The sequence below is a fragment of the Heterodontus francisci genome, chromosome 7 (genome assembly GCF_036365525.1).
Source record: "Heterodontus francisci isolate sHetFra1 chromosome 7, sHetFra1.hap1, whole genome shotgun sequence".
NCBI classification, from domain to species: domain Eukaryota; kingdom Metazoa; phylum Chordata; class Chondrichthyes; order Heterodontiformes; family Heterodontidae; genus Heterodontus; species Heterodontus francisci.
This window is the reverse complement of record NC_090377.1, coordinates 72,490,549-72,513,790: the sequence shown is the minus strand read 5'-3', so window position 1 is coordinate 72,513,790 and position 23,242 is coordinate 72,490,549. Positions and strand designations below refer to the sequence as shown.

Genomic DNA, 23,242 nt, shown 5'->3' with positions numbered 1-23,242 from the left:
ATTGGGAGTTCTGATGAAAGGTCACAGACCTGAAACGTAACTCTGTTTCTCTCTCCACAGATGCTGCCAGACCTGCTGAGTATTTCCAGCACTTTGTTTTCATTTCAGATTTTCAGCATCTGCAGTATTTTGCTTTTATTTACCAAATTGGGAGGGATAGTCAACATGAGGAGGACTGCAACAAATTATGACAACCTTAATAAACTTGCAAAATGGGTATATAATTGGCAAATAAATTTCAACATAATCAAAATATAATACCTCACACTTAGTCTAAGAAAAATAAGGAAGTTACATATTACTGGAAAATAAGAATCTAAATGGGGTAGAGCAGCAAAGGGATCTGGGAGTACAAAAATACAAATCACTAAAAGTTGTAATGCAGGTCAAGAAGGCTATAAACAGAAACAAGCCAGGTTTATTCCTAGAGGGATAGAATTGAAAAATAGAGAAGTTATGCTAAACTTGTATTGAACCTTGGTTAGACCACAATAGATTACTGTGTGCAGTTCTGATTGTTATATTATAAAGAGGATATAAAGGCACTAGAGAGGACGCAAAGATGATGTACAAGGATGATACTAGAGCTACAAGGTTATGCCCTTCAAGAATGGATGAATAGGCTGGGTCTCTTTTGAAAAGAGAAAGCTGTGGGATGACCTAATATAATAAAAACAAGAAATTCTGGAAATATTCAGCAGGTCTGGCAGCATCTGTGGAGAGAGAAGCAGAGTTAATGTTTCAGGTCAGTGACCCTTCTTCAGAACTGGCAAATATTAGAAATGTAAAAGGTTATAAGCAAGTAAAGCGGGGGTGGGGCAAGAGATAACAAAGTAGAAGGTGTAGATAGGACAAGGTCACAGAATAGCTGACCAGAAGGTCGTGGAGCAAAGGCAAACAATATGTTAATGGTGTGTTGAAAGACAAAGCATTAGTACAGATAGGGTGTTAACGGACTTAAAATTGAACAGCCGCAAGTACAAACATGAAAAAAAAGTGGGTAAGCAAACTGAACAAACTAAGATGAAATAAAATAAACAAATAGATGTCTTTAAAATTATGAAAGGATAGAGTAAAACAAACAGTGTGTGTGTGCTTCCACTTGTAGGGAAGAACAAACAATATACGAAAGCCACCAAGAAATCAACAAGGGAATTCAGAAGAAACTTCCTTACCCAGAGCGTGGTGAGAATGCGGAAATCACTACCACATGAGTTATTGGAAGCAAATAGTGGAGATGCATTCAACAGGAAGCCAGATAGGCATGAGGGAGAAGGGAATAGAGGGTTATGCTGATAGAGTTAAATGAGAAAGAATGGGAGGAATCTTCATCGGAGCATACAGGCTGGCAAAGACTGGTTGGCCAAATAGCCTGTTTCGGTGCTGTATATTCTATGTAACTGCTCCAGAAACATGGATCAGTTTTTGTCCTCCAGTCAGCCCAACATCGGTTGTTGGGAAAATACTAGAGTCCATTATTAAGGAAGAAATAGCAGAACATTTGGAAAAGCTTAACGCAATCAAACAGAGTCAACATGGTTTTGTGAAAGGGAAATCATGTTTGACAAATTTGCTAGAGTTCTTTGAAGATATAACAAGCAGAATTGATAAAGGGGAACTAGTAGATGTAGTGTATTTGGATTTCCAGAAGGCATTCGATAAGGTGCCACATAAAAGATTATTGCACAAGATAGAAGCTCACGGTATTGGGGGTAATGTATTAGCATGAATTGAGGATTGGTTAATACACAGAAAAGAGAGAATCGGGATTAATGGGTCTTTTTCAGGTTGGAAAGACGTAACTAGTGGAGTGCAACAATGATCAGTCCTAGGGCCTCAATTATTTACTATCTATATTAATGACTTGGAGGAGGGGGCAGAGTGTAATATATCCAAATTTGCCGATGATACAAAAATAGGTGAGAGGGCATGTTGTGATGAGGACATAAGGAATCTGCAAGGGGATTATAGATAGGTTACGTGAGTGGGCAAAAACTTGACAGATGGAGTTTAATGTAGGAAAGTGTGAGGTCATGCACTTTGGTAAGAAGAATCAAAAGGCAGACTATTATTTAAATGGAGAGAGACTTCAAAAAAGTGCAACACAGAGGGATCTGGGTGTTCTTGTGCATGAAACACAAAGTTAGCATGCAGGTGCAGCAAGTAATTAAGAAGGCAAAAGGAATTTTGGCCTTTATTGCTAGGGGGTTGGAGTTTAAAAATAGGGAAGTCATGTTACAACTGTACAGGGCGTTGGTGATGCTGCACCTGGGGTACTGTGTATAGTTTTGGTCCCCTTATTTAAGAACGAATATAGTGGCATTAGAGGCAGTTCAAAAGAGATTCACTAGGCCGATTCCTGGGCTGAAGGGGTTGACTTATCAAGAACGGCTAAACAGGTTAGGCCTTTATTCATTAGAGTTTAGAAGAATGAGGGGTGATCTTATTGAAACGTACATGATTCTGAGGGGGCTTGACAGGGTAGATGTTGAGAAGATGTTTCCACTAGTGGGGGAATCTTGAACTAGGGGACATAGTTGCAGAATAAGGGGACACTCATTTAAACTGAGATGCGAAGGAATTTCTTCTCTCAGTGGGTAGTGAATGTCTAGAATTCTCTACTCCAGAGAGTTGTGGAGGCTAGATCACTGAAAGTATTTAAAGGGGAGGTAGATAGATTTTTGAAATATTGGGGAGTTGAGGGCTATGAGGAGCTGGCATGAAAGAGGATTTGAGGTCTGGGGCAGATCAGCCATGATCTTATTGAATGGTGGGACAGGCTTGAGGGGATGAATGGCCGACTCCTGCTCCCATTTCTTATGTGCTATAAATCATAAAATCTGACTGAATTTTTTTCCATCCCAATCTGCTTACATCTAAACCACTCATACCAGGAAGCAAAGGGACCAGCTCATAAAAGTTCCTTCATTTTTGGTATGTTGATAGGGTGATATGAAGAAAGGTGGGAGGAGAATAGTGGAGCGTAAACACCAGCAGAGACCTGTTGGAATGAATGACCTCTTTCTGTGCTGTAAATTCAATGTCTATGTCAATGAGAATAAACTCAGCTTTCCTTGCCCACACAAAGGAAGAGCTCCTGCCATCCTCTACCTCGATAAGAACAAACCTGGCATTCAATCCTGTCCTGCTCACCAAGACTTGCCTCACGTCAAAGAAAATATTAGCCTTCCTCGCCTGCCTCCACTGAGGACAAACTCAGCATTCTTTGCACCCTACTGAGGTCAGTGGTCTTGCCCTTTGCCATCCCCAGTGAAGACAAACTTGACATTCTTCCTTATTCCCAATGAAGCCAAAAAAACCTGCCCCCATTAAAGAAAAACTCAACCTTCTCCATTTCTCCCCATTAAGCACAGACTTGGTGTTTCTTTTTTTCTCCTTAATAAATCTTCACCTCTTCCTGAACTAATGTCTGCCCTTCCCTACTCCTGCTTTGAACAAATTCAGATCAATTCCTGCCCCCGAGCAGTAGCTCACCTCCCACCCAATAGGAAAGAAATTTCTGCCTCCACTCTGAGAAATACCTAGTGGCTCTCACCCAGGAACAATTCAGTGCTGAAAAGCTACTCTCTGTAACTTCCCACCTGCAGCAGAAGGAATGGAGCCCTGTTTCAGTACAGATCCCCATTCTCCCCCTCCCCAACGAAGAGCAAAATTGGCCTTGGTTCAGTATCACACATCCCTTCACTTTCCTCTTGCTTCATTTTCTCCTCCTCTTCCCTCTTTTCCATGTTCCTCTCACTCCATCTTTCAAATCCCACTATTCTTCTTCACCACACTGCACCCCCAACCCACTCCGCCCTGTCCCCCTGCCGTACCCCATAATGGTCCAGCTATCTCACTGCCTTCTAGCCTGTTTCACCTAAGTACTGAATTGACCTGACTCACTATATGCAACACCATGAGAAGTTAACTAGTTACATTCTCAAAAAAAAAGTGGTACTTTCAAGGCCACACTTACTCAATGACTGATTTGATCTTCTCAGCACAGAAAATAATACACTACTGTCAAAAGCAAAATACTGCAGCTGCAGGAAATCTGAAATAAAAATCAGAAAATGCTGGAAATACTCAGAAGGTCTGGCAACTTCTACGGAGAGAGAAACACATGAACGTTTTAGGTCGATGACCTTTCATCAGAACACTACTTGTCAATCTATTTTTCAACTTTGTGTCAAGCTTCAGGCATGACTGCTCTTTCTAACAATCAGACTGCAGTCAAGCTCGAAGGACTGAATTCCTATTCTATGTTAACTTTATTTGCAAAACTCTAGGCCTCTCTATCCAACTAACTATGCAACTAATTATAATCCTAATCACTGATGGCCTCAGTAAATGTACAACTGGCTGGGTTAGATCATGCACCCTTCAACAGACCTCAGAAATGAGAGGACTGATGACTTTATATGGACATATAATCAAAGTGATATACTTTGTGTCAAGTGTAACCAACTGTTGAATATGTAAAGCAACTGGCATAGCTCTTCAGGGCTATTCAAAAGATTAAAAGTAAAAAAAAATCAGCAAACCACACACCTACAATCCAATTGCAGTAAAATAAAATGAGATGTGACCACTTTCATTACCTTTATTTCTATTTTCTTTTGCAACTTTAATATTTTTACTTTGCCTTTTTCTATTAATGGATACTCTAGTGGAACAGTCAGCATTTTTATTCAATCTTGGTGCTTTATGCCATTATTTATTTGGACCTTATTGCTTTTTTTAGCTTGCCATATGAGGTTACAGTAATGTAGTGGCTATGGTAGTAGACGAGAACTGAGATTGCAAATTCAAACCCCAGCATGGCAAATTGAGAAATTAAATACAATAAATCAGAATATTTTATGCCAGCATGAACTGGCTGGGCCAAATGGCCCGCTTCTATGTCGTGTATCCGATGTAATTTGTGGGCAAGCAGTGAAAAGCCACTGCTTCACCAATATCCTCCAGCAAAAACAAACAAACAGAATCTTGAAAATAAAAACAAGAAATGTTGGAAATACTCAGCAGGTCTGGCAGCATCTGTGGAGAGAGAAGCAGAGTTAATGTTTCAGGTCAGTGACCCTTCTTCAGAACCTTGAAAATACTGAACAGATCTATGGGCAACAACCAAAGTGTCAGATCAGGACAAGGCTCAGGCAATTCCAGTCCAGATGTTCCTGAAAATTCCTTCTCACTATCATCTGGGAACTAGTGTCTAGGTTGAGACACTGTCCCACAGACTATTCAAGAAGCATCCTAACATAGCTGTACTACCACAATAATATCTCAAATTCATTAATCGCTAGAGTATGTCTTGCTCTCAACATTGACTTCAGTGAAGTCTCATGACTTCAGGTCAAACAATACGGAGTAAACCTTCTGTTCACCAGCTACCACCTCTTAAACAACAAATCAGTACTCCTCGGTTTATCACCTGGACAAAGCACTGAAGGAAGGATTCTGGGTAGGGGACTTCAAAGTTCACCACAAAGAATGCCTTTGTAGCACAACTAGTTAAGTCCTGAATCTACAAAACTGTGCCTGTGTCAGATGGTGAAGGAACCAATGAGGGGGTAAACTTACTTGACCTTCTACTTGCCATCCAACCTGCTGCAGACCCACCTGTCCATGACAGGAGTGACCACCGCACAGTACTCGTGAAGACAATTTTAACTCTGACTGAATGGGTTTCAGTGAGTTAAAATCTTGTCTTCAGAATGAGGACACCCCTAACTGTGTAGTGTGCCACTACTGCCATGTTGAGTGGGATAGGCTACACAACTTGCATTTATATAACACCTTTAACATAGAAAAGGACCCAAACACTTGACAGGAGTGTTATCAGCCAAAATTTAACACTGAGCCACAAAGAGGTATTAGGACAAGCAATCAAAGGCTTGATTAAAGAGGTATGTTTTAAGGAATGTCTTAAAGAAGGAGAGGTTTAAGGAGGGAATTCAGAGCTTAGGGCCTAGATGGCTGAAGCCATGGCCACCTTTGGTGGGGCGAAGGAAGTAGAAGAATGCACATGAGACCAGAGTTGGAGGTATGTGGAGTTCTGGAAAAGTTCTAGAGTGGGAGCAGATTAGCAAGATAGGGAGGAGGTAAAGCCATAGAGGGATTCAAACAGGACAGTGAGAAATAAAGAAGAGAAATTGGTGAACTGGGAGCCAATGTATGTCAGCAAGTACATGGACGATGGGTGAACAGGACTTCGTTTGAATTACAGGCAGCAGAGTTTTGGATGAACTCAAGTTTATGGAGTTCGGAAGGCGGCCAAGAGAGCATCGGAATAGTCAGTTTGGAGGTAACAAAACACACAGATGTGGCAGACCAAACCCGAAGCACTATTGGCCAAATGTTGCTGCTGCAGTGGCGGCACAGTGGCGCAGTGGTTAGCACTGCAGCCTCATAGCTCCAGCGACCCGGGTTCAATTCTGGGTACTCCCTGTGTGGAGTTTGCAAGTTCTCCCTGTGTCTGCGTGGGTTTCCTCCGGGTGCTCCGGTTTCCTCCCACATGCCAAAAGACTTGCAGGCTGATAGGTAAATTGGCCATTGTAAATTGCCGCTAGTATAGGTAGATGGTAGGGAAATATAGGGACAGGCGGGGATGTGGTAGGAGTATGGGATTAGTGTAGGATTAGTATAAATGGGTGGTTGATGATCGGCACAGACTCGGTGGCCCGAAGGGCCTGTTTCAGTGCTGTATCTCTAACTAACTAATTGTATACCACTGAAATCTGCAATGTCATGGCCCAATATATCCTCATTTTTACATTACCCCATCAAGCCACAATGCCAAGCCAGACTCAATGCGGTCTCTAGATGGGCATGCCAGAAACAGTGTCAGGAATACCTTAAAGCTGGACACCAATCTAGTGGTGCTACACCACCAGACCGCTGCATGCTAAACACTCAAAACAGTGGACGAGAGAGACAGTCAAGCACTCCCGCAACTAACTGATCAAAACAAAGCTCTGTAGCCCAGCTAGCATCAGTTGAAAACAGGGTGGACAACTGAGCAGCTAAAAGGAGGAAGCGGGTCTACGAGCAATCCCCATCTCAAATATGCTGAAGCCTAACACCAGTGTAAGGAACAGAGCTAACATGTTTGCAGGCATTTTCAGCCAAAACTGCCGAGTGGCACGCCTCATTCAGCCTCCTCCCAAAGTCTCCAACATCGTAGATGTCAGAGTCCAACTAAGTCAGTTCACTCCACATGACATTAACAAGTAGCTGAATGCATTGCTATCAGGCAAACTCCCCACCTGCCAAGACTGAGGCACCCATTATTTCGTCACATGAACATTAAAATTTAATTGCAAGACCCTGACTGGAAGGACATTTACATAGTACTAGCAGTGTTGGAACAAAAGGGACCCAGTCATTGCATCCCCAATACACAGAAGTGGTCAGACCAGTTTTAGTCACATGACTAGCTGGCTGTTGAGATTTGAACTTCCAACAAAGGATTCGAACTCAAAGATCCTGGCTCCTGTTTTGATAAGACCTCTCTCCTGTCTGCCCTCAACTCGCTTTCACCAGCTTCGGAAACCATCGAAGACACGTAAACTCAGAGAGAAAAAGTCTCCTACATGGACAAGATTTAAAAGGAACACTGGGCCACAACGAAACGCAAGACCATATCGTCAATCAAGGACTACAGCGAGCATGAGAAACAGTAACAGGATATTGCCTCAACTTTTCTTCTGCTCTTTTCTGTGCCTACTCGCATGTGTGTATCGCATGTGCATGCTAGTGTGGGCGCGTTGTATATCCCTAGGCGTCAACCATATTAGAGTTTAATAAATGTTGTTTTTCTACTTTAAACCACAGAAAGCCTGTTTGTGCTCATTTCTTCGCCTGAGAATTGGAAAGTTGTGAACAAGGATTCACAAAGAGGGACCTCAAAACAGTGTGTTTAAAACTAAACCCTGTTCCAATAAGACCAGGTGAAGATAGTAACAGACCCCTAGACACCTTTCTGGTAACAATTGCACACACTTCTTTGGCCTCCTTATCTCGAGAGACAATGGATAAGCGCCTGGAGGTGGTCAGTGGTTTGTGAAGCAGCGCCTGGAGTGGCTATAAAGACCAACTCTAGAGTGACACACTCTTCCACAGGTGCTGCAGAGAAATTTGTTTGTCGGGGCTGTTACACAGTTGGCTCTCCCCTTGCGCCTCTGTCTTTTTTCTGCCAACTACTAAGTCTCTTCGACTCGCCACACTTTAGCCCCGTCTTTATGGCTGTCCGCCAGCTCTGGCGAACGCTGGCAACTGACTCCCACGACTTGTGATCAATGTCACAGGATTTCATGTCGCATTTGCAGACGTCTTTAAAGCCGAGACATGGACGGCCAGTGGGTCTGATACCAGTGGCAAGCTCGCTGTACAATGTGTCCTTGGGGATCCTGCCATCTTCCATGCGGCTCACATGGCCAAGCCATCTCAAGCGCCGCTGACTCGGTAGTGTGCATAAGCTGGGGATGTTGGCCGCCTCGAGGACTTCTGTGTTGGAGATATGGGTCCTGCCACCTGATGCCAAGTATTCTCCGGAGGCAGCGAAGATGGAATGAATTGAGACGTCGCTCTTGGCTGACATACGTTGTCCAGGCCTCGCTGCCATAGAGCAAGGTACTGAGGACACAGGCCTGATACACTCGGACTTTTGTGTTCCGTGTCAGCGCGCCATTTTCCCACACTCTCTTGGCCAGTCTGGACATAGCAGTGGAAGCCTTTCCCATGCGCTTGTTGATTTCTGCATCTAGAGACAGGTTACTGGTGATAATTGAGCCTAGGTAGGTGAACTCTTGAACCACTTCCAGAGCGTGGTCGCCAATATTGATGGATGGAGCATTTCTGACGTCCTGCCCCATGATGTTCATTTTCTTGAGGCTGATGGTTAGGCCAAATTCGTTGCAGGCAGCCGCAAACCTGTCGATGAGACTCTGCAGGCACTCTTCAGCGTGAGATGTTAATGCAGCATCGTCAGCAAAGAGGAGTTCCCTGATGAGGACTTTCCGTACTTTGGACTTCGCTCTTAGACGGGCAAGGTTGAACAACCTGCCCCCTGATCTTGTGTGGAGGAAAATTCCTTCTTCAGGAGGACTTGAACGCATGTGAAAGCAGCAGGGAGAAGAAAATCCCAAAAAGTGTGGGTGCGAGAACACAGCCCTGTTTCACGCCACTCAGGATAGGAAAGGGCTCTGATGAGGAGCCACCATGTTGAATTGTGCCTTTCATATTGTCATGGAATGAGGTGATGATACTTAGTAGCTTTGGTGGGCATCCGATCGTTTCTAGTAGTCTGAAGAGACCATGTCTGCTGACGGGGTCAAAGGCTTTGGTGAGATCAATGAAAGCAATGTAGAGGGGCATCTGTTGTTCGCAGCATTTCTCCTGTATCTGATGAAGGGAGAGCAGCATGTCAACGGTCGATCTCTCTGCACGAAAGCCACACTGTGCCTCAGGTTAGACGCGCTCGGCCAGCTTCTGGAGCCTGCTTAGAGCGACTCAAGCAAAGACTTTTCCCACTATGCTGAGCAGGGAGATTCCACGGTAGTTGTTGCAGTCACTGCGGTCACCTTTGTTTTTATAGGAGGGTGATGATATTGGCATCGCGCATGTCCTGAGGTACTGCTCCCTCGTCCCAGCACAGGCATTGCAGTTCATGTTGTGCTGAGAGTATAGCAGGCTTGGCACTCTTGATTATTTCAGAGGTAATGCTGTCCTTCCCAGGGGCTTTTCCGCTGGCTAGAGAATCAATGGCATCACTGAGTTCCGATTTTGTTGGCTGTATGTCCAGCTCATCCATGACTGGTAGAGGCTGGGCTGCATTGAGGGCAGTCTCAGTGACAACATTCTCCCTGGAGTACAGTTCTAGGTAGTGCTCAACCCAGCGGTCCATTTGTTTGCGTTGGTCAGTGATTATGTCCCCTGATTTAGATTTGAGGGGGGCGATCTTCTTGATGGTTGGCCCAAGAGCTCTCTTAATGCCATCATACATTCCTCTGATGTTTCCGGTGTCTGAGGCCAGCTGAATATGACTGCATAGGTGTTGCCAGTAGTCGTTTGCGCAGCGCCTGGCTGTTCTTTGTGCAGTGCTTCTGGCTGCTTTAAGTGCTGCGGATGTTAAATCGCTGGGGGCTTTCTTGTAGTTCAACAGTGCAATGCGCTTAGCGGCTATGACAGGTTCCAGCTCTTCATTATGAGATTGAAACCAGTCTGCATTTCTCTTCGCACTTTTGCCGTAGGTGGTCAAAGCTGACTCATAGATGCCGTCTCTGATGTGGGCCCACTTGGTCTCAGCATCCCCTGTGGGAGTGTTTTGAAGGGCTGTTACAAGTAAACTTAGAAATTTTTGTAACAGCTGTGGGTGAGAAATTCTGCTCGTATTGATGCGCGGGTGACCCTTCTGCTTGGAATGATGCAACTTCTTTGGTCTGAGTCTAACCTTGCTGCACACCAGGGAGTGGTCGGTGTCGCAGTCCGCACTGTGGAAGCTGCGTGTGATTTGAACACTGTTTAAGGCGGCTCACCTTGTGACAATGAGGTCTAGCTGGTGCCAACGACGCGATCTTGGGTGCCTCCATGAAACCTGATGACAGGGTTTAGTGTGAAAGAACGAGATGGTGATGCAGAGGTTATGATAGGTACACAACTCAAGCAGTCTCTGCCCGTTCTCATTCATCCTTCCAACGCCATAGCGCCCAAGGCAGGAGGGCCAGGAGTCATGGTCGGCCCCAACCCTGGCATTAAAGTCCCCCAGCAGGAATAGGTGTTCGGTGTTGGGGATGCTGCTAATGATGTTATGGAGTTCCTCGTAGAACTGATCTTTAGCTTCAGGTGGGGAGCAGAGTGTTGGACCATAGATGCTGAGTAGGTGTACTGGACCAGAGGTGGTGAGCAGTCGGATGGACAGTATGCGTTCCAAGCCATTTGAGGGAGGCTCGATCATGCTGAGCAAGGAGTTTCTGATGGCGAAGCCCACTCCATGCTGTCTTGGTTCTTCAGGATCCCTGCCCTGCCACACAACAAAAGGATACAGGCAGCAACAATATCCTAGCTGTAGCACTGAAGATTTGTGCATCAGAACTCGTCACTCCCCCTCCCCTCAGCCAAGACACTACAGTACAGCTTTGACACAACAATCATCCCGACAGTGTGGAAAATTATCTAGGTTATGTATTATCCACGAAGAACAGGAAAAATATAATCCAGTCAATTACCACACTATCAGCCTCCCTCCAGTCATTACTAAAATGATAGAAGTAATCAATAGTGCCATCAAGTGACATCCAATCACCTAAAGCCTAATTTGATTTCCATGAGAACAACTCAGCTCCAAACTTCATCACAGCCTTGATTCAGTCATGGACACAATGCCAGATGAGAGCAACTGCTTTTGACATCAGGCATCATACATCAAGTAAGGCAACAAGGAGCCTTGGCAAAACTGAGCTCAAGGGGAAAACCCTTCAATGGTTGAAGTCATATCAGATCTAAAGGAAGATGGTCATCGCTTTCAGAGGCCTTTCCCACAGCCTCAGAATGGTTAGAAAATTCCTCAGGACAACATCCTTGGCCCAACCATCATCAACTGCTTCATCAATGACTTTCCCTCCAAATACGAAAAGTTCACTGATCGCTCTATGCAGTCTTCAGTTCCATCAACCAGTCCTCCAATAATGAAACAACCAGTGTCAGCATACAGCAAGATCTAGACAACTTTGGGTTCGCAAGTGGCATGTAAGACAGATTGTTTGATTGGAACTCAGCTGGACGGGTGCAGCTACAACACTCAAGAAGCTCACCACTATTCAGGTCAGAGCAGTACACTGGGCCAGCATCCCGACTGAGCTCATTATCGAACTCCTCCACCATAAGTACACTGTGGCTGCAGTATGTACTATTAACAGGATGGACTCCAAAAACTCACCAAGCTTGCTTTGAAAATACCTCCCAATTTGTGACCTGTACCAAGACGTGGAAAGGTAGCAAGATCATGGGAACACTATTATCTCCAAGTAACACACTATCCACACTTGCACATTTACAATTCCTTATTACAATTTACTTACAATTCCTTCATCACTGGGTTAGAATTCTCAGGGTGACGAGGGATGGACAATAAATGCAACCTTGCCAACATCAGCCACAACAAAGTTATTCATTTGCATAAAATAATGTCAAATTACATTGTAATTTTCCCTTTATTTTGTACTTTTTAAACTTCTTGAAAAATAGAACGTAAATATTTTTAGAAACTCCCGTTATCCAATTAAGGATGGCACTGCATGTGATGCATTCTCTGCGCATGTACACAGAGAGATGAGGAAAGGAGGGGGGGGTATGTTACTGCGATGGCAGTTTCCTGTTCTCAGGCTATGTTGCTGTCTCCCGGTCTCTTGAACAGGGGCAATAATGGCATTTTCCTGTTCCCAGGCGATTCTGCCATTTCCCGGCCTCTTACTGTTTCAGCTACAGGTGAAGCCCTTCGCTCCCCTCCCGAGTAGGTCTTGCTAAATTTGTTTTGCTGTTAGTCTGTAATTGGCTCAGGTTTAGTCGAGTAATGCCTGTCTGTGCGCCAGAGATTGGGCCGTGCAGCCAAGCCGCTTCATTCCCGCTTCTTACCTGTAGTGAGGCGAAAACTGAGATGAGCGGAGGCCATCTTGCGGCGATCACCAGCAGGTATCCCAGCATTCCCTCTCTGGGGGCTCGGACCTGAGCCTGCCGCCGGGCGGGGAGCGACGGGAGCCCGCTGCTGGGCCGCCGATCGGGGACCCAGGGAGCGGGGGGCAGGAGCCCGCTGCCGGGCCGCCGGGCGGGGGCGGGGGAGCGACAGGAGCCCGCTGCCGAGCGGCTGAGTGATGTCATTGGGTGGGTAGGAGCCCGTTGGCCAGGCCGCCGAGCGGGTACTGGGCGGCCGGAGCCCTGTTGGAACTAATCAGCGCTGATTGTGATTTTCATTTGTGTCCCTGAAGACAAACACAGTTTCCACGTGTGTGAAGGGTTGGAATTTATATCATTCTTCTGGATCATAAATGTCATGGTCACATGTCCCCCGGGGTGAGATCGCTACTGTAAAGATGTTATAAGTAGGATACATGCTAAAACCACATATATGGCAACATTATTACTCACTCGCAAAATAGTGCCGTTTTCTGTCTAGATTTACTTTAGTAAGATACTGCTGTCTAACCTGCCCTCAATGTAGAAGTGGATTATTTGCTGCAAAGTTGAGCGGATTTTCTGTTATTTTACGTTTTCCTCAAGTGGTTTAAATTTAAAATGCATTTTTCTGAACATCTTGAGATGCACATACGATTTTAGTATTTATCATTCTGGATTAGTTTTTGGTATTGAATAAAGGTAATGTTCATGTTTATTTTCTCAAAAGGTTAATACCATCACAGGGCTTGATGAAGAGATCCCTTTAGATGAAAAGACGAAAAACTGACTAATTTAACTGATCCAATGTAAAGTTAAAATCAGTATTTTTTCAGGTCAGTGTAAAATAACAGCAGCAAATGGATGGAGTTGTGTTGGTCTGTAATTCTTTGTATTTTCATAACATCAGTAATAGAAGCAACACAGTCAATTTTTTGTTTTTATGATGTTCACAATTTGATCCTGATGCCAAATGTGCAGTTGAACTTCCATTCTGATTTTGAAAATGGTATTATTAAGAAGATCACTTCTAAGGGTGACTGAACTGGCAGCATCTGGCACAATCGCTTGTGATTATCAATTTTTTATTCCTGTTTAATTCACAAAGAATTAAACATATCACATTGTTCCATTTACATACAGGACTTTTAATTGCAAACATTATCCGTAAATGGCACAAGCAGGCAGTGTAATTGCACTTCTCACCTACGTGATTGCAACATGACATAGACCTGATTCGGAAATTGGCTAAGCAGCAAGAGACAGAGAGTAGGGATAATGCGCAGGTATTCTAATTGGCAGGATGTGACTAGTGGTATCCTACAAGGGTTTGTGTTGGGGTCTCAACTATTCACCAGATTTATGAACAACTTAGATGATTGGATAGAAAGCCACCAGTGTTCCCTCTACGTTGCTTGACTGCAAAGCAATTGGGAATGTGCAGTTGGTGCAGGGCCAATTGTTAATTTTAAGTCTGAGATTGATAGGTTTATGTGTACCAAAGGTATTAAGAGATTTTAGATTTAGATTTTTTTAGATTTAGAGATACAGCACTGAAACAGGCCCTTCGGCCCACCGAGTCTGTGCCGACCATTAACCACCCATTTATACTAATCCTACACTAATCCCATATTCCTATCACAACCTCACCTGTCCCTATATTCCCCTACAACCTACCTATACTAGGGGCAATTTTATAATGGCCAATTAACCTATCAACCTGCAAGTCTTTTGGCTGTGGAAGGAAACCGGAGCACCCGGAGAAAACCCACGCAGACACAGGGAGAACTTGCAAACTCCACACAGGCAGTACCCAGAATTGAACCCGGGTCGCTGGAGCTGTGAGGCTGCAGTGCTAACCACTGCGCCACTGTGCTGCCCCAAATATGGGACAAAGGTGGGTATGTGGAGTTCGGTGACAGATCAGGTTTGAGGGGCTAAATGGCCTACTCCTGTTCCTATGTTGGTATCGCCCAGCATCAGATTTTTTTAAAAAGGCATTAAGGGAACAACAAAATCACAATGACAAAATTAAGAGTTCCAAGGATTTTTGTATGTATCTATGTCTATGTAAAAGTGTAAGCGTTAATTCACACTCTGGCAGAATGCACTGTTCATAAGTAACAGGTCAATGCAGATGATGGAATTGAGAGAAAATTGGTGTTTAATCAGTTTGTTGTTTGATTAAAGTTCATTGTGCCTTCAAATTAGAAGAAATGAATGCTTTTGGAGTGTACAATGCTCCACAGATCTCAAAGTTAGCTGGATAACAATTTTGAAGCTTATGATAATAAAGTCCAATTTGTAGTCATTACCTTAAGCTTTGGTTTTGGAACTACAGAATCACAGAATTGTTACAACACAGAAGGAGGCCATTCGGCTTGTGTCTGTGCTGGCTCTCTGAAAGAGCAATTTACCTAGTGCCACTTCCCTGCCTTCTCCCCATAGCCTTGCACCTTCTTCCTTTTCAGATAACGATCCAATTCCCTCTTGAATGCCTCGATTGAATCTGCCTCCACCACACTCTCAGGTAGTGCATTCCAGATCCTAACCACTGGAAATGTTTTTCATGACACCTTTGCTTCTTTTGCTAGTTATCTTAAAACTGCCCTCTTGTTCTTGATTCTTCCATCAATGGGAACAGTTTTTCCCTATCTGCTGTGTCCAGACCCTTCATGATTTTGAACACATCTATCAAATTTCTCAACCTTCTCTACTCCGAGGTACACAATCCTAACTTCTGCAATCCTTAGAATTCAAGTTCCTCATCCCTGGAACCATTCTCATTAATCTTTTCTGCATTCTCTCTAATGTCATAGTCATAGAGAGATACAGCACTGAAACAGGCCCTTCGGCCCACCAAGTCTGTGCCGACCATCAACCACCCGTTTATACTAATCCTACATTATTCCCGACCACATTAATCCCATATTCCCTACCATTCTCCTACCTACACTATGGGCAATTTACAATGGCCAATTTACCTAGCAACCTGCAAGTCTTTGGCGGTGGGAGGAAACCGGAGCACTGGGTGGAAACCCATGCGGTCACAGGGAGAACTTGCAAACTCCACACAGGCAGTACCCAGAACCAAACCCGGGTCGCTGGAGCTGTGAGGCTGCAGTGCTAACCACTGCGCCACTGTGCTGCCCCAAATGTCTTCACATCTTTCCTAAAATGTGGCACCCAAAACTGACACTGTAGTTGAGGCTAAACCAGTATTCTATACAATGATACGGCCACGTGGTAAGGGGTGTGGCTGGTCCTCACTGTTAAACTCCCAGCTGACTGCAGCAAGTGTTTTTGTTACTAGGGTTTTAACCCCTTTGTGTTTTATTTGTCAAATAAATAGACAGTGTTAGGTTTTCTTTTAGGTTTAAAACAGATTAACTATTTATTGAGCAATATTCATTCCCGAAATGGTCACAACCGCACACGCATTCACACTCACACACACAAGAAGAGATAGGAAAAGAGGTAAGTGGTTTGAAGTGAGGTAGCTTCTCGGGGTTCACAGTAAACCTGTTGAATCTTCTCTGAGGTCACTTTCTCTTTTAAAGTTGTGGGCATGGGTTTTGTAGATTTCTCTGGTAGCTGGCTCTTCAATCTAGAGACGGGATCACTTTCTGTTCTCTGCTGCACAAATTGAAGTGTAGAACTCACGGCAGGGCACCTTCTTTGGATTTTGCTGGATTTCTCTCAGCTGTGTAAGAAATGGGACCCACTTTAAGAAATGATACTTCTCATCATATTATAGAATTCTTATAGAAATAGTTCTCTGTCTCTCTTACCAAGAAAGATTCTGCAGCAGGCAGCCAGGACAGCATAGCCCTGCTATCTCTGCCAAGAACATAACTAACACAGGTTCTAAAAGAAGACATTCCTAAAGCTGATAAGATGGAGCCTCATACCCTCTCTACACAAGTGTTTGGCAGAAGTTTACAAACAACACCAAGCACAAGATGAGGTGATTTTGTTTGCGGGGGTAGAATGATGGACAAGGAGGAAGTAACAATCTTGATACCTCAGGTACCTGTCCTGTATTTATTGGTTAGAAGGGTTCCAACAAGTAATTGACGGGTGAACTATCAGCTCCCAAAAATATGTATCAATCGATGCTCGGAGGAGCAGAGACAACAGCCCCCGCCTGGTATAAGATAGAGAGCTTCCTGAAACCTCGGCTAATTGGAGGAGGTGAAAAGACAGAGGGAGAGAGAAAGAAAACTGTCCTTCCAGCTGCAGAGATCGGCTGCAAAATCACGACACAGGTCGTGTACCTGTTTTGTCTATTTAGTTTATGTATCATCATATTTAAACTGCTACTTAATATTCATTATATTTAAATGGTTGCTTGTTAATAAACTTTTTAAATTACTTGAGTTTTTGACCCCTTTCTTTGGGTATCTGTGACTCCCGAACCTAAATCTTACAGCTGGACAGACTTTCATGTTCTTTCTCCCTCCAGAGAGCTACTTTTAAGGTCAAAATGGTCTTACATCTTGCCTCTGTTGGGAGACATAGATATCCCTCCCTGTGGTGATCCACAATGGCCCAGGATGTGACTACTTTACACCTTTGTTTCACAAGAACCCGTTCAATTTAAAAATGTTTCTTGATGGGTTCAGGATGGGTGTAATTGACACCTCTTAGCTTAAAATGTATCCTTTTGTTCTTATCAGTCAGTAAGACAGTTTGAATATACAGGGCCAGGTCTTTTGATCTTCAGTGACCATTTTTTCCGGCACATTGTCCACTTTTTAAAGGAGAAATCAATTTTTATAACTGTTCAGTTTGGGTTCCTGTATTTTTAATCGCTGCACTTCCCGTGAGCATAACAACAAGTTTAGCATAACTTCCTTGCTTTTGTACTCTACGCCCTTATTAAGGAAGCCTAGGATGCTGTATGCTCTATTAACCTTGCACAACCTGCCCTGCTATGAGTTCTACACTTCAACTTGATCAGTGATCCCCTGTCTCTAGGTTGAAGATCCAGCTACCAGAGAAATCTACAAAACCCATGTCCACAACTTTAAAAGAGAAAGTGACCTCCGAGAAGATTCAACAGGTTTACTGTGAACCCCGAGAAGCTACCTCACTTCAAACCACTTACCACTCAATGATTTATGCACATATACACCCAGGTTCCTCTGCTCCTGCACCCTCTTTAGAATTGTACCCTTTATTTTATCTTGTCTATTTGCGTTCATCCAACCAAAATGAATCACTTCACACTTCTCTGCATTAAATTTAATCTGCCACTTGTCTGCCCATTTCACCAACCTGTCTGTCTTTTTGAAATTTTATACTACCCTCCAAATTTCTTATCACCGCAAATTTTGAAATTGTGCCCTGTACACCGAGGTCTAGATCATTAATATATATCAGGAAGATCAAGGATCCTGACGCCCATCTAAAATTCCATCTAAAAACAATTTAAGGCATATGTAAACCAGTTTTTTTTAGTTCTAGTTAGTTGATTATGATTAAACATTAGTTCAAATCTACCAAATAAGCAACACCATGGTTGTGATTTTGACAGTACTGAGGCTGGATTTTGCAATGAGCAACAAAGCAACAGCACTCGCCACTGATATTGAAGAAAGCTTCCCACAAAGATCTAGTGATCTCTGTGGTGCGAACTTCCCCTTTCCCGATGTCAGTTTGAATCTGGCACCAGGTCAAGGGGTTCTCCAGACATCCATCAACCGTGATGTCATCAAGCAGGGTAGGTAGCTTATCGCATAGAATCGTTACAGCACAGAAGGAAGGCAATCGGCCTGTTGTGTTTGTACCAACTCTGCAGGAGCAACTCAGCTTGTCCCAATCCCTTGCCTTTTCCCCATAGACCTGAATTATCCAGATCTCTTTTGAAGGTCTCTATTGAATCTGTCTCCACCATGCTCGAAGGCAATGCATTCCAGATCTTCACTCGCTGCATAAAAAGGTTTTTCCTCACGTCACTGTTGCTTCTTTTGCCAATCCTTAAATCGGTATCCTCTGGATCTGGTTCTTCCACCAAGGGGAACAGTTTCTCCCTACCTACTCTTTACAGACCCCTCATGGTTTTGAACACCTCTATCAAATCTCATCTTAATCTTCTTCTCTCCAAGGATAACAGCCCCAACTTCTCCAACCTATCCATGTAACTGAAGTTCCTCATTCCTGGAGCCATTCTCGTGAATCTATTCTGTACCCTCTCTAATGCCTTAACATCCTTCCTAAAGTACGGTGCCCAGCACAGGACACAATTCTCCAGTTGAGGCCGACACTATTTTATACAGATTTATGATAACTTCCTTGTTCTTGTACTCTGAGCCCCTGTTTATAAAGCTCAGGATCCCATATGCTTCAGTAACCACTTTCTCAACCTGCACTACAATCTTCAATGATTTGTGCACATATACCCCCAGTCCCTCTGCTCCTGAACTCCCTTTAGAATTGTACACTTTATTCTCTCAGTCAGCAAAACAGGAAGTAAAATTCCACTGAATCCCTTCAGTGGCTCAGTTGGTAGTATGCTCAACTCTGAGTCAGAAGGTCATCGTTTCAAGTCCCACTCCAAGAGTGAGCAAATGCTGAACTCTCAGAGGTACCGTGACTCTAAACTGTGACCCTATCTGCCTTTTCAGCTGGATATCAATGATCCCATGACACTATTTTGAAGAAGAGCAGGGGAGTTATCCCTGTTGTTCTGGCCAATATTTATCCCTTAATAACAGCACAAAAACAGATTAGCTGGTCATTATCATGTTGCTATTTCTGGGAATTTGTTCTGTGTAAATTAGGTGCCACATTTCCAACATTACAACAATGACTGCACTTCAAAGGTACTTCATTGGCTGTGAAGTGCTTTCGGATGTCTGGTAGTCATGAAAAGCACGATTCTTAGAGATATACAGCACTGAAACAGGCCCTTCAGCCCACCGAGTCTGTGCCGACCATCAACCACCCATTTATACTAATCCTACATTAATCCCATATTCCCTCTCATATCCCCACAATTTTCCTACCATCTACCTACCTACACTAGGGGCAATTTACAATGGCCAATTTACCTATCAACCTGCAAGTCTTTTGGCTGTGGGAGGAAACCGGAGCACCTGGCGGAAACCCACATGGTCACAGGGAGACCTTGCAATCTCCACACAGGCAGTACCCAGAACTGAACCCGGGTCGCTGGAGCTGCGAGGCTGCAATGCTCACCACTGTGCCGCCCCATATAAATGCAAATCTTTCTTTTTCACTTTTAAATCTTTATTTCTTATAGATAATGGAATAAATGATTGGGGCATACAGATGGGTTAAAGTGGAAGCTAAAATATCAAACTTTAAAACAAAACATTAAAAATATGTGGAATTCCTTATCATAATGGAGCTATTTGACACTCAACAAATATAAAATTACTCTTTCCAAGGCAGAGGCGCTATTTAGCAATAATTATGAAATCAGTATGTCATTTAAAATCCAATTATACCTGCACAGTGGCGCAGTGGTTAGCACCACAGCCTCACAGCTCCAGCGACCCAGGTTTGGTTCTGGGTACTGCCTGTGCAGAGTTTGCAAGTTCTCTCTGTGACCACATGGGTTTCTGCCGGGTGCTCCGGTTTCCTCCCACAACCAAAGACTTGCAGGTTGATAGGTAAATTGGCCATTGTAAATTGCCCCTAGTGTAGGTAGGTGGTAGGAGAATTGAGGGAAGGTGGGGATGTGGTAGGGAATATGGGATTAATGTAGGATTAGTATAAATGGGTGGTTGATGGTCGGCACAGACTCGGTGGGCTGAAGGGCCTGTTTCAGTGCTGTATCTTGCTATGACTCTATGACCTCATACAAGGTGTAACTTTTTCAAGCGTTTTTACAAGACTTGAAGTGTAAGTGTGGAAGTTCTCATCAATTCAATGATTTCTAATTGATTGCAGTTTTGGGGGAAGCTCAACAGTGCACCATCTAGAGAAGTATAGAATCACTGACAGCAACTTCCGGATTTTCACATTTAACTCCATGGGCAGGACTTTGCTTCCAGGGCCAGGAAACAGAAGTCGGGACTATTTCCATATTCCGAACCCACTCCTGGAGAGGAACAGTTACCAGCCCCTGATTTTCACGGGGGTGCCCCTGGAATTGGCCTGGAGACAGGTTTGGCAGGCGATTGGCGGCTGAGGGGCTGGGAACAGAAGCCGGACTGTTCAAGTGATGAAAACAGACCATGGCTGCCATTTCACTGCTTCACCTTCAGTCTGGAAGATTTTAGAATCTTAGAGTGTCTCAGGAGAGGCAGAGGCCTGGAACCCAGGGCAGTCCCTCTATTTGCAGATGCAGACCTGGAAGTCCTCCTTGAGACTGTGAGGGAGAGGACTGAGGTCCTCTTCCAGGAGGGTGACAAAAGGAGGCCACCCACCCAAACTAAGCAGGCCTGGATGGAGATAGCTGACACAGTCAGCAGAAGGAGTGTGGTGTGCACAAACTGGATCCAGTGTCAGAAGAGGTTTAATGACTTGATATGCTCTGGCAAGGTGAGTGCAACCCCCAACCCTTAGGACAGGCCTCTGAGTATTCAACCTCCAGCAGACACATCAGCTGAGGAGTCTCAGGGCACATGCTGTTCCTGAATATGGGGGAGTATTTGCCCAGGGCACTTCCTGACCCTTCAGAATGGCTCAAAGCCATAGTGCTGCTGAGGACCTGCCAGCACTGAAACATGCAGCTTCTAATGAATAGGAGCAGCTGGCCTTGGCCATAAAAGCCAGCAGTGCCTTATATCTCTGTCCTTGCAGGAAAAACAGGCTCATAATGCCTGGGAGAGGGCCCAGGTTGGAGGATGGGGGGGTCCATACCTTCATATTATCATCGCCATGGAGGAGGGAGCCATGGACATCGCCAGGGTCGTGGACTACAAGGAAGTCGGGCATGGCGAAATTGGTATCCATGGTGCAGATGGTGATTCGAGAGTGCAATGCGTTCATTAAGGGGTGCATTGCACTCCACCCTGTCCCATATCATACCAAAGACTGAGTTGCATTGGGAACCCTCAGCAATGCAGAGGTTTCTGGTCTCCAAGGCTAGTTCTCATGATCTCTTCTTGTGTCTCCCAAGGTGCAGACGTCAAGGCAATGAGACCAACTCCCTCATTATCACCGGGCCTAGCATAGCGACATCAGAGCTCAGAACAGGCACCATAAAACTTTACAAGTGCACCGTCCACCAGCACAGATACAGTCACCTTGGATCCTCGTGCGCATTTAGATAGGGTGGCACTGGATGATGATCACGGCACTAGTGTGCAAGAGCAGGTATCAGAGGTAGCTGTAGACAGTCACCCTCGGAGAATGAAGGACAGGCACAGCCCTGCTCAGCTGGGCATAGATGCCTCAGCAGTCACAGGAAAGGAGACTTTACCTAGACCAGCAGCAACAGATGTGTGCCATGTTGGAGTTCCTTGAGGCATTGTGGGGTCATGGGCATAGAATGAAGGAGTCCATCCACCTCGTGCACCACCATGACTTAGGGCATTTAGCGCATGGGCTTCTCCATTGAGAGAGTGGCCAACCTCATTGAGAGCTGTATGTGGCAGCACTTGGAGTACATGCAGGAAGTGCACACTGACTTTCACAGGAATCATGCAATACTAGGCAACCTTGACTGGTCAGTGGCACTGATGGTGCAGGGATGTCTGGAGCCAGTTGTGCTCCAGCTGGTGCTCCCCTCCAGTCATCTGACGCGCCAGCCAAGGGCTGAGGCAGTTACCGAGTAGGATGAGGGTGCCACCCATCATGGGGTGCCATCATCATCATCGGCCTCCTTGGCCCCTCTGATGGAGAGAGCATCAGTGCAGCAGGGCTCAGTGATGGAGGCTGCTACTGCAGTGATGCAGGTGCAGCAGCCTCTGGAGATGCCCCCACAGGCACCTCCACAATGAGGATGACAGTCACATGCATCTCAGCTACAGGCAGAGACAAGTGAGCAGGCTTCCTCCACCTCCTCCAAGACCACAAGGAGAGCACCCCTGGAAGTGGCTGAGCACGGATCCAACGTGTTGGGCAGAGCACTGAGTGGGTCAATGGGATGTCTTCTACCTGTATTTGTGCATTGTTTTCCTTTATGAGCACCATGTAAACATTGATACATGAAGCCAGACATGTGAGCCTCCTTTTATTAATAGTAGGATAAGAAAAGGGTATGAAGTGGTGAACACGAGCAAGGGTACATCTACGGTGATGGTGAAACCTCTGGTCAGATGCGCATCATTTATTGGCAGTAAGAGTTTACATATTCCAGGCTGCGATTTCAATGGAAGTGTTAGCACAGGCAACTCAGTGAGTTCCTGACTGTTCCTGGGTCAGAGGGACTCCATTGAAACGAGCCTGAATCTGTTAGAAACATAGAAAATAGGAGCAGGAGTAGGCCATTCAGCCCTTCGAGCCTGCACCGCCATTCAATACGATTATGGCTGATTGTCCAAACTCAGTACTCTGTTCCCACTTTCTCCCTGTATCCCTTGATTCCTTTAGCCTTAAGAACTATATCTAACTCTTTCTTGAATATATTTAATGATTTGGCCTCAACTCCTTT

The 23,242-nt window shown here is 44.7% G+C and overlaps 1 protein-coding gene and 1 long non-coding RNA gene across 12 annotated transcripts in view; one reads left to right on the top strand and one right to left on the bottom strand.

Moving 5' to 3' along the window:
* metap1d (methionyl aminopeptidase type 1D (mitochondrial)) overlaps nucleotides 1–12,964 on the bottom strand; it is a 185,487-nt gene extending 172,523 nt beyond the window's left edge. Inside the window, exon 1 of one of the 6 annotated variants that reach the window (XM_068035411.1) lies at nucleotides 12,637–12,964. In XM_068035411.1, the coding sequence (XP_067891512.1) occupies nucleotides 12,637–12,879 (243 nt within the window). In that variant the 5' untranslated portion in view covers nucleotides 12,880–12,964. The remainder of the gene's footprint in view (nucleotides 1–12,636) is intronic. The other 5 variants (XM_068035408.1, XM_068035409.1, XM_068035410.1 and 2 more) reach the window with 5 other exon arrangements.
* The window catches only part of LOC137372057 (uncharacterized), an 89,922-nt gene continuing 79,023 nt past the window's right edge, over nucleotides 12,344–23,242 (top strand). For 5 of the 6 annotated variants that reach the window (XR_010975349.1, XR_010975344.1, XR_010975345.1 and 2 more), the window contains exons 1-2: nucleotides 12,344–12,514; nucleotides 13,403–13,508. This is a non-coding gene — a long non-coding RNA (uncharacterized lncRNA). Of the gene's footprint in view, nucleotides 12,515–13,402; nucleotides 13,509–20,592; nucleotides 20,941–23,242 lie in introns of those variants that run through there. The other variant, XR_010975348.1, reaches the window with a different exon arrangement.